General features: G+C 47.7%; 1 protein-coding gene and 1 long non-coding RNA gene across 4 annotated transcripts; one reads left to right on the forward strand and one right to left on the reverse strand.

Annotated features, from left to right (window-relative positions):
• Nucleotides 1-1,457: 1,457 nt before the first annotated feature.
• On the reverse strand, nt 1,458-5,090 carry LOC124232102 (patr class I histocompatibility antigen, A-126 alpha chain-like). 3 transcript variants are annotated; one of them, XM_046649073.1, is made up of 8 exons: nt 4,934-5,090; nt 4,320-4,589; nt 3,810-4,085; nt 2,932-3,207; nt 2,694-2,813; nt 2,241-2,273; nt 2,049-2,093; nt 1,458-1,889 (listed from the first exon to the last, which is right to left on the reverse strand). In XM_046649073.1, exons 1-8 carry the CDS (start codon nt 5,004-5,006, stop codon nt 1,855-1,857), a joined length of 1,128 nt encoding a protein of 375 aa, XP_046505029.1. In that variant the 5' UTR covers nt 5,007-5,090; the 3' UTR covers nt 1,458-1,854. The 3 variants fall into 3 exon arrangements, 1 of the variants encoding a protein (XP_046505029.1); XR_006886768.1 differs by having other exon boundaries at nt 1,458-1,793; nt 2,694-3,207; XR_006886767.1 differs by having other exon boundaries at nt 1,458-1,887; nt 2,694-3,207.
• A 3,437-nt stretch (nt 5,091-8,527) lies between these two features.
• On the forward strand, nt 8,528-10,855 carry LOC124232103 (uncharacterized). The gene is made up of 3 exons (XR_006886769.1): nt 8,528-8,588; nt 10,091-10,274; nt 10,356-10,855. It is a non-coding gene; the product is annotated as an uncharacterized LOC124232103 (long non-coding RNA).
• Nucleotides 10,856-11,179: the final 324 nt, after the last annotated feature.

An 11,179-nucleotide genomic window follows, 5' to 3' on the forward strand; every position in this document is an offset into this window, starting at 1 on the left:
GTCTACAGGGCCTGGGTGTAATTCGGACCTCATCTCAATATTCTCTGCTCCAGCCACACCAGCCCCCTCGCTCTTCCCAGAAACAGAGACACACTCCTGCCCTAGCGCATCTGCACTGGTGGTTCCCCTGCCTGCAAAGAACTTCCCCCAGACATCCTCGTGGATAACTCCTCATGTCCTTCACATCTTTCCGCAAGGTCACCTTCCCAGTGAGGCCCACACTGACCACCCTAGGAAAACAGCCACTTTCCCTGTCCCCACACACTTATACTCTGGGTCACCTTCCTGAAGGCACTTAAAACTTTTAACATGAACACTGCCCTTATTCACTATGCTTATAGCACAGTCTGCCCCTCCCCACTAGAACACATGCTCCCCAAGGCTGGCAATTTCTGCCTGTTTTTAATTCTCTGAGGTTTCCTAGATGTAAAAATACTTTGTCATCTATCTGGCAAATCAGTTGAATGAATGATCAGTATAGAGCACCTCCCTCTTCTAGAGAGAGTATCTTTCTTAATGTAACCTCAGGTCACATACTGTTTTGTGGCAGCTACAACACAACCTCCACTCACACTGACATCAGCGCCACCTGTACTTTTCTCACAAGCGCTGCTCTCCCCTCCTTCCCTCCCGCAGCCGCCCTCCTGCACACTCACACACACAATTATCTCTCTTCAGAAAGGACAATCCTAGGCTTATGGGACCTATTTTTCCAATCAATTGTGAATCTAAAGTAGATTCAACTTTATAAATCCACATGTTTGGATCAGAGCCAGCACTAGGATGATGAGGGCTGAGGGCGGAGAGACGGGGCAGGCTGCAGAGAAGACAGAAACCCAGCAGGAATTTATGTGAGATGAGAAACTACTGAATCCTTCCTGTCTACTACTTCCAGATTCTGGTTCTGTAGAAGGGCGGAAAGATGGAAAGAACAATCCAGGAAACAGCTCTAGAGAGAGGGCAAGAAGAGAATGAGTCCAGAAATTGGTCTCTCGATACCAGAGTCTCCTGTGTGCAGGGGCCACCCTGGGCCTCATGGGGACAATGACAGGCCAAACGACTCCCGCTGCTGTCAGAGACAGGGACACCCAAAGGACCATGAAACCAGAACTCAAAACATGAAAAAGAACGGGTATAATCCAAAAGACCTCCCAAAGAAACAAAGTCTAAATACACAAAAGGCAGGGGCTGAGGGCCGGACCCTGGACGGAGCCTTGGCTGACCTGGCCACAGGAAGCCCTTGCTGCACACGGTCCTGAAGACACGACAACACCCAGGTGATGTCCTCATCCCTGTGATCAGAGGTACTGATGGAACGAGGTTCTATAGAAGGAACCAGGACAAAGGAGCAGAGAGATGCGCCAGCCAAGGAATGACAACATCACAGCACACGATGTACTGAACACCGACTGCACACAGGCCCCATCCACACACAGACTCCGCACAGCAAACATGACTTCTGGAAAGTTCTCAGTGCTTCCATTTATTTCCACTCTCAAACTTTAGGAATCTTCTTCTTTAATTAACACATCAATCCCTTAGAAGAAGAATTAGAAAAAAATTCATATCTGGATCCATCTTTTCAGCAAGGAAGCAAATGATCACTAGTGAGTGCAACAGGAAGTTAAGACAGGGAGGGAGCCGGCCCAGCCCCACCTCTGCTGCAACAGGAAATTTCATCAGGGAAAGCACAAAGGTCAGTGTGGGGAGGGGGTCATGGAAGACAGGGGTGGGTCAATTTCCCCACCTCCTCTCATTATGCTAATAGGAACACAGACACATTCAGATGCCAGCTGCAGAGAGAGAAGAGAGGGGATCTGAAGTCACAAAGTAGGAGCGTGAACAAATGTTGCATCACTTGGTCTCCCACAGGGCCACCGTCTCACACTCTCAAGGAAAATAATCATGAACAAATTCATGTCAGTCACATAAGTGTTGACATTCTCAACAGCCCTCTGCATGCTCAAAATAGGCCAAAGCATCCCCATAAACCAGTTGTGTCCCCTCTGCCCCAAAGCCCCTCCCCACCCAGGCCGTCCAAGTCTCACCTTTCTGTGGGAGAGACGCATCAGATCCCTGGGCACTGTCATTGTCTGGGGTAGAACAAAACAGGAAGTGGTCAGAGCCCACAGGAGATGAGACTAAAGGAGGAACTACAGGGTGAGTGAGCTCCCCACTCCCAGGGCTCCTGTCTACACTATTTCAAGGGTCTCAGGGATCAATCCCCCATTCAAACTTACTTGCAGCCTGCACGTAAATCCCTCTTTTTACACCTGTGGGAAGAAAACAGGAAGAAGGCTGGGCCATGAGATCCTAGAGGAACCCCCTAGTCCTGGACCACAGGGAAGTTTCCAGAAGAATGACTGAAGACCCAGGGCAGGATTGAGAAACATGAGAAAAGAGATGTGTGAGGACTGGACCAATGCCCTTCTGGAGGTCTGTCCTCAGCAGGGACCCTGCCCTCTGACCTTCGACTGCTGGGAATCAGGTCCCCAGCACCAGAATTATCAAGGTGAAAAAATCTCTTTCACTTTCATAAGCACTTTACAAAACAGTGTTAGCAATCAGCTCCAAAATGGAAAGTGCATGAGTGTGGATGGTACCTCTCATTAACGGGGCAGGGCAAGTTCTGCTTGGCTCTTGAAATGCCTCAGGGGGACAAGAAAACTCAGATCCCAAACCCCCTTCCCTACCTGAGCGCTTCTTCATCCACATCACAGCTCCAGCCACCACAGCTCCAGTGACCACAGCTCCAAGGAGAACCAGGCCAACAATGATGCTCACGATGAGGATGGTGGACTGAGGCGGCGGCTCTGGGAAGGGAAGGTGAGGGCTCTGACCTCAGGCCTTAGCCCTGACCCTGCTGAAGGTCTCCAGAAGGGCTCCTGATTTCCCTGAGAAGAGGCTCTGAGCCCACGGCTCTCTCCTTACCCCATCTCAGGGTGCCGGGCTCAGGCAGCCCCTCGTGCTGCACACGGCATGTGTATCTCTGCTCCTCTCCAGAAGGCACCACCACAGCCGCCCACTTCTGGAAGGTCCCGTCCCCTGCAGGCCTGGTCTCCACAAGCTCCGTGTCCTGGGTCAGGTCCTCCCCATCACGCTGCCAGGACAGGCTGATCTCCTCAGGGTAGAAGCCCAGGGCCCAGCACCTCAGGGTGACCTCACGGTCAGAGATGGGGTGGTGGGTCACATGTGTCTTTGGCGGGTCTGACGAGAAGGGTCAGAAAATTCAGTTACCTCCATGGGCCGCTGAAGCAGCACTCATGTGACCATGCTGAGAACGGACAGGACAGTTGGTTTGGAAAGAGGAAGCACAGAACCCAGACACCAGCCTGGACTTCCGGATCCAGGATAAGCTCAGAGTCCTTGGAAAGTTCTAGAATCACGGTGAGAGCCCAGGGTACGAGCCTTCAGGTCTCTAAACAGGAGAACACAGACTTCTGGTTCTGATCTGGATGGAGGGTGAATGACTCACAAAAGCTGGAGTCAGACCTGCAAAGATGTTCTCAGGCCGAGAACAAGGCCTTGAGAAAGTCATGGGTCACAAGATGGCTGCCAGGGTCAAAGGGATCCAAGGGCAGCGATTTCAGGGGTGGTCTCCCCTCCTATTCCTGAAGAAACCGGATTCCTTCACTGTCCTTTAGAGAAGGGCGGGCCCTCTGGGCGAGTCATCACAGAATATGAAAACCTGCGTGGATTCCTTTCTTTTCTGAGGGAGGATGTTCTGACACTGACCCCCATTTCCTCCCTCCTTGTGGGAAGCCTGCCCGGCCCGAGGGGAGATCGGGAGGCCCCGCGGCCCCTCGTACCCACGCGCTGCAGCGTCTCGTTCCCGTTCTCCAGGTATCTGAGGAGCCACTCCACGCACGTGCCCTCCAGGTAGTTCCTGAAGCCCTCCGCCACACCGTCCTCCTCCCACTTGCGCCGGGTGATCTGAGCCGCCGTGTCCGCCGCGGTCCAGGAGCGCAGGTCCTCCTTCAGGGCGATGTAATCGGTGCCGTCGTAGGCGGACTGACTGTACCCGCGGAGAACGCGCCCGTCCGGCCCCACGTCGCAGCCACACATCCCCTGGAGGGTGTGAGACCCTGACCCCGCCCCGAGGTCAGCCCCGCCCGCTCGGCCCCGCCCCCGCCCCCCGCAGGGATTAAACCTAAACTGAAAATGAAACAGCGGAAAAGTCCCCGCCGGCTCTTCCCGGGTCGGGGGTCCGGGCGGGTCCCGCAGCCTCGGGGTGAATCTCGGACCCGGAGATTCGGGGACACCCCGGTTCGTCCGTGGGGATGGGGGGCGCGGCCTGGACCCGGGCCCGCGTCGCTCACCGGCCTCGCTCTGGTTGTAGTAGCCGCGCAGGGTGTTCAGGTTCACTCGGAAAGTCTGTGCGGTTTCCTTGGCGCGCCGCGTGTTCAGCTCCCAATACTCCGGCCCCTCCTGCTCCATCCACGGCGCCCGCGGCTGCATCCTCGGACTCGCGGCGTCGCTGTCGAACCGCACGAACTGCGTGTCGTCCACGTAGCCGATGGCGACGAAGCGGGGCTCCCCGCGGCCGGGCCGGGACACGGCGGTGTAGAAATACCTCAGGGAGTGGGAGCCTGGGGGCGGGAAGGGGCTGAGAGGCGGCCGACCCTCCTCCCGGCGCGGGTCCCGGGTCCGAGGGTGACGGGGCCGGGAGGGGGAGGGGGCTATGGGGTCGTGAGACGGAAAAGGGGCGGTGGATGGAGAAGCGCGGGAGACCCCCGTGGGTGAGAGGAGAGGGCGGTAGACTGGGGAGGGAAGGAGCGGGGTCTGGACGCTGCGGGGCCGAGGTGGGGCGCGCTGGGCGGGTCTGAGGCTGGGTCCGCGGAGACGCGCCTTCCCCAGGGGTCCTGCGCCCCCGCCGCGCGGTCCCCTCGCTACGCCCCCCGCAGAGGCCGTTTCCTCCCGACCCTGCACTCACCCGCCCAGGTCTCGGTCAGGGTCAGGGCCCCCGAGAGCAGCAGGAGGAAGGTTGGGGGCATCATGACCCGCATCCTCACGATCTGGGGAGAATCTGAGCCCTGGGTGCTCAGTGCAGACTTTATAACCCGGAGCAGCGGAGACGCTGATTGGCTTCTCTAGAAACCGGACACGCAATGGGAGTGAGGACTGGGGCCTCGTCAGGAGTCTCCAGCAGGAGGAGCTGACACAGGTTGTGAGAAGCAGAAGTGAAACTGAGGGAGACGGGGACTCCCCAACACTGAGTTTCCCCGCCCCAGACTCCGCCCTCGGGCGGAGACCCTGAGAGCCACGTTCGGGGACCTGGGACTCTGCCCTGACCCCTCTCCTCCTGCACCGAGAGCTCTTTGTCACACCGTCTCCCTGAGTCCTGGCCCGGGGGCTGTTTGAGTCAGCGATTCTCAAGCACTTTAGTTTCAGGATATCCACACAGTCTTCATATTAGCGAGGGCCCCGAGGATAATTTGTTTATGTTGGTTATATCTATCAATATTTACCTTACTAGGAACAAAAGTTTTTAAATATTTTAATTAATTTATTTAGAATAATATTTATAACCCACTGCTAGTTAAAAGAAATAATGTTTTTCTGAAAAATAACAATTTCCCAGAATAAGGTAGGAGAAGAGTGGGTCTTTCTACACTTCATGTTTTTGCAAGTGTCTTTCTTGTCTGGGATTAGAAGACCACTGGCTCTTCACATTTGCTCTTCATTTCATCTGTTATTTTGGTTGAAGTATATGAAAAAAATATCGCCTCAGACAAATATGTAGGAGTAGTATTTCTAATTAGCTTTCCAGATAATTGTGGATATTCAACTTTGATACTAAAATGAAACTACACAAGTGGCAGTTTCTCACAGGTTATTTGCAAGGTGGAACCTGAAACAGTACCATTGAATATTTCCTATTCTGTTACATTAAAATCCACAGGCCTATGTTACATGTTGAATGGCTCTTGCACTAATGTATGATTTTAAAGTAATGCACTGTTTCACTAAGTTACGTGGCTCTTCCTGTGCTGATGCATTTAACTACAAACTATCAAAATATCACGTTTGTTGATGTGACCACAGATCTGAACAGGAAAGTCTGTCAGGACAGGGAAGCTGCCAGGCTTACATGGTGGACACAAGTTTTCCAAAATTCTCATTTTCTCTTGAGAGCTTCCTTTTGATCAAGGCAGTAAGTCCTGTCAGTTGTTACCTGTCGGTGGATTTTCTTGAAGGGAGAAGCTCATGTTCGTTTTGAGACAGTGCATCCCAATTAACCACATCTAATAATCCTAGTTCCTGCCATTCATTCTTTCAAGTAAAACTGGTGTTCCATGAAAAAGAGGCTAGCCCGGCTCACACAAATTATTCTCCTGGGGACATAGTACGGGGGAAAGTAGCAGATGGGCTTTATGTGTACTTCCCACGTCATCATGTAAGATATTTTTAAAATGTGGATTTAAGGATAATGATTTGGTAAAGATAATAATTTTTAATGCTTCAGGACATTTTAAAGTGAAAGTGGTATTTTTTTCTGCAAGTAAGTCGTGGTGAAGATAACTCCCATTGCAGTTTGGTACCACGGCCTCCATTCTTACTAATTTTTACCTCAGTGCAAATGTGCACATACTGCAAAGGCGAATGATGTCTAGTAATGTTATGAAAAGAGTTTTACCTCATGGATCCGTGAAAGGATCTCAGTGACTTCAAGGATTCCATAGACCACACTTTGAGAATCGCTGTTCTGAATGAACCGGGGAGAGTCTCCCAGCGGGTCCCCACCTTTGCCTCCTCTTCATTTCCCAGAATTCCTCTCCATGAGTTTGGACTCCCTGCTTCCCAAAACTTAACTTACAGTGTTGCCCCTGGTCTCCTCTAGAAGAGAACTCACTTGCTGGAAATTTGATGCCAGAGAATGTCCTCAGTCTGGGACGGGAGGTGAAGGGACAGGTTTTCTCTTTGGAACTGGGAACAGTTTGTGCCTGAGGCACCAGACCCACTGATGACCTATGTTGGTTTTGTTATACACCAGCTGGATATGCATTCTTGTCTCAGACAGAAATCTGACGTATCTCTAAGTGAAATAATATTGGGTCTTTCATTTTACATGGGTCTGATGCATCTGATTTGAGGCCCACAAAGTATGCTGAGCAGCATGTCCAATAGAACACCCTGTGATGAAGGAATTGTTCTGTGTCTGCATTGTCCAATATGGGAGCCCGTAGCTGTGTGTAGCTATTGAGCACTTGAAATGTGGCTACTGTGCTGAGCAGTTGAATTTTTCATTTTATTTACTTTTAATTTAAATAACCATATGTGGCTAGTAGCTACCATATTGGACAGTGCATATCTAGAATGTTCTTAGTTTTCAGTCTCCTCCAGAAAAGATACTGTGTGACTCATAGGTTGCTGTATATTAAAATTATCTTCATGTGGGGATCATGGGTTTGTCTATGTGGATCTTAGACATATCCTTAAAATATAACATACCCAAGAAGTTTAATTAATATGTATTTTCACAACTAGAGTGTACAGACATTATCCAATACATAATTCATCACCTTAAGGTCATAAGCATTCAAAAATGCCCATCCCTGGAGCTAGTCCTTGCGTGTGTTACACTGGGACTCTTGGTGGTGTTATCTAACCTGGTAAACATAAGCAGAGAGGTTAAATCTTCACTTAGCCCAAGAGAAAGCATTTATTGGACCCAACGTACATCAAATACTTTGAGGCCCTGCACCTACTTGTAAAATTACAGAGCAGAAGATGTCAACCTGAGGATTCCACCGCCTTAGAACTCTTCACCTACTGCTCCTTCCCATACTGCCCCCATAATTCCAACAATTTTCTCTGTTTCCCTTCACCCTTGCACCCCTCTCCTAGATGAAAATATCCATGAAATGTTTGCAGTTGTGGAATGAAGAATTCTGTAAGCATGACCCAAAGTTGAAAAACCATAAAGAAAAACATAAAACGTGTCTGTGTCAACCGCACACTCACAATGATACAAACACTTGCCCATAATCAAGTTCAAAGAAACATAAACAATTTTGACAGAAAAAGGGTAATGACGTGCCTCAATATTCTTCAGCCAAAGGCCACCAGGAGCACATCTGTGGGCCAAGAAGTTGGATGTATTACTTGTTACCTTGTGGGAGAACACACACCATTGGGGACCACAGTGCCTCTTAGTGTGAAGGTGTTAGAACATTCATAGGATTTGGGCTTTGGTCTGGTGATTTGGGGAGGATCTATGGAAGCAGGGGCTCACTCTAGATTGCATGTTGTCAGGAAGTGGGGGCAATTCTATGAGTGGGCATCTCAATAAATCTTGTCTGTAGACAGGGCCAACTCGAGCAAGGATAAGGAAAGAAGCAGCAGTCGCTCATATGAGCCAGCACAGGAAGATGTTTGGTATTTTGTGAGTTGCACAGTATCTTGTTTTTGTCTGTGCTGAGACAAAGTGCTGTAGTGGTCTCGTTTTGTCTCACTTTGGCATGTTCTCAGTGTGTCCTTGTCTGATTTTGATGTTCTGTGAGATGAGTTATGTCCATCTCCAACAGGAGAATAACACGTCAGGTGGTGAGCACCAGGCCAGCTTCTGACAACACTGAGACCTAGTGGTAAGTGTTAGACCAGTTTCCAATGTTGGGGCTACTTTCCCTTATTTCTAAATTCAATATTTTAAGATAAGCCCTCCCAATAAATAATAATTAAAGAATATTGAAAACAAAATGGAAAAAAAGCAATGCAAATGTGAAACAAATATAGTAGTAATAAATAAATGTAAACAAAGTGAGAATGTGGAATAAGAAATGGGAATAAAAATTAAAATCTATCAGCTTGGCAAAGATGCAAGCAAGTGATGAGAGTATTTACCAGAGGGCATGGAAAGTACACTGTCCTAAAGATTGATGGGGTTGAAAACTGGTACAAAATGTCTAAAGGCACTTTTGAAAAATATCTCAACAATTTAAATTGACTTAAGTTTTGATGCAGAAATTTCTCTTTAGGAATTTATGCTGAGGAATAATCAAACATGTTCTCAAAAATATGTGTTCAAGGATGTTTCTTAAATTGTGGTTTATATAAGCAAAAGAATGGAATTTATCTAAATGCTTTAATCTGTATAAAGGTGTTAGCTATGAATAGTGGAACACGTCATATGTCTCAAGCAATGATGCCATGATTTACATTGAGGGTCAGATTTAATCCTCAAAGCAAACCCATGAGGCACCAACATGTGATCCTTTTGTACAGACAGGGAAACGGAGACTCAGAGAGGTTTAGGAGCCAGGGTTGGACCCAGGGAGTTTTCTCTCAGAGCTTTGTTGGCTTGTCTTTCATTGATTCTCTGTCCACTGTTGGTGGCAGGATGACTCTGCACCCCATGCAAATAAACTGTTTCAATGTTCCAGAACGTTTTATGACAGGAGGCCACTAGACTCAGAGCTCAGGAGGACCTCAAGGAGCAGTGTGAATTAACTGTCCAAACCACAGTAAAGTCCATCATCCAGCATATGTTTTGAGGTGTCCAGTGGATCAAAATCTCCTAGACTCTGGAGATACAGTGAAGAGCAAAATAAGACCCTGGTGATATGGAGCTTGCATTGTTTTGAGAAGGTGGACATTTAGCAGAAATGACACAGATGAATGAAATCACTCCTGAGCTAAGAGCTATGAGGAAAAGAGTTCACGACATCATGAAAGCAAATAACCAGGAGACCTAACAGGTCCCCTACCACTATCATCAATAATATATATCGAAGATGTAAGAGATATATGACATATATAACAGGAACAGAGCTATATACAATTATTTACAATCATAGAACAAGAAAAAGCACTTGAAATAAAAAATGTGACCATAGAAATGAATAATTAAGTAGATGAACTGGAAGAATAAAGTCATACTCCCACTAGATAGTTTAGATGGAAAAGTCACGGCAAGCAGGGGAGAAGACCTATGAGAATATTAGTCTATCCATCAGGCATTCCAACACATTAATAAGATCAGTTTCAAAAAGAATACAGTAGGAAATGATAAAAAAAATTTCAACAAAATTTCTCAGAGTTTACAGATAAAGTTTGCATTTTGAATGGCCTAACCAAGTTCTTACTGCAGTAGATGAAAACAGACCCACACCATGACAATCACAACGAAATTTCAGAAAGAGGATAGAAAAGAAGAGACCTTGAAAACTTCAAGAGGCAACAAACACAGGCCCGGAGTCTAGAAGACATTTTAGCAATGCCTTCCAAATTCCGAGGAAATATATTCCAACACGGAGTTCTTATCAAGTCAAGATGTGAGTAAGGGCTGGGACAACCTAAAGACATTTCAGATGTTTAGGGTTTCAATGTTTGACTTTCCATGTTCCCTTCCTCAGGTTACTGCCAGGCAAAGTGAGAAACAGTAATGGAGAAAACCAAAAAATGGAAAAAATGGGATCCACGCAACAGGGGAGCTAGAACAAAGAAGACAAAGGGCTCCCAGGGTGAGGTGAAGGAGATCCGGGATGTCAGCCCTGCCCCAGGAGTGCAGGGAACCTGTCCACGTGTGGCAAGACTGAGGGCTGTGAGACAGGTGTTTCCACAAAGATGAAGTTGGTAGAATGCCTAATGTGCTCAAATATATTTGTGAACATTTAGACTCTGGGGAGAGTAGTGGAATGATTTAATAATGAATACAACAGAAGCTAAGCAAATGAAGGAACAAGATATTTACTAACTGCAAGGAACATGAAAAGTTGATTCAAGAAAGGGAAAGATATCATAGTTTCCTAAATGCTCAGTTGTGACTAATGTTTACTGGTCCTAATAATGCAGACACTGCACATTGAGCTAATCAGTTGTACAGTAATTATATTGGGAGGATGGGAGAGTGTGAAAGAAGAGCCAACTCACCAAAGACGATGTGTAAAACTGAATAACAAAGAAGGAGCATTAGAAGCATTCTCTTTAGAGGCAAAGAAGTAACAATTAGAGAATCAGTTAAAAGAACTGAAACAAGTTGTCTCTGAGATTCAGGAAATGGGATGGGGCATCTGTCTTTGTAACAAGCCTTGTAGAAGTGTTTGACCTTTTAAACTAGGTGCAAATGGATATTTGGTAAAAATAAAAAGACAACATGGTGGGTGAGAGAAAGGACTGAGGAATTATTCTGTGAGCAGTGTCACAGAAATAGAGCAGGTTGGAAGGAGACATTGAATTG

The sequence above is a fragment of the Equus quagga genome, unplaced genomic scaffold, assembly GCF_021613505.1.
Source record: "Equus quagga isolate Etosha38 unplaced genomic scaffold, UCLA_HA_Equagga_1.0 HiC_scaffold_243_RagTag, whole genome shotgun sequence".
Taxonomy (NCBI): domain Eukaryota; kingdom Metazoa; phylum Chordata; class Mammalia; order Perissodactyla; family Equidae; genus Equus; species Equus quagga.

Excerpts from the sequence above, each read along its gene's own strand:
- LOC124232102 (XM_046649073.1), bottom strand. The coding sequence starts at position 5,006 with ATGCGGGTCATGATGCCCCCAACCTTCCTCCTGCTGCTCTCGGGGGCC. Across the intron at positions 3,208-3,809 it reads CGAGACGCTGCAGCGCGTGG|ACCCGCCAAAGACACATGTG; the intron begins GTACGAGGGGCC and ends CCTTCTCGTCAG. Across the intron at positions 2,274-2,693 it reads GTGGATGAAGAAGCGCTCAG|GTGTAAAAAGAGGGATTTAC; the intron begins GTAGGGAAGGGG and ends TTCTTCCCACAG.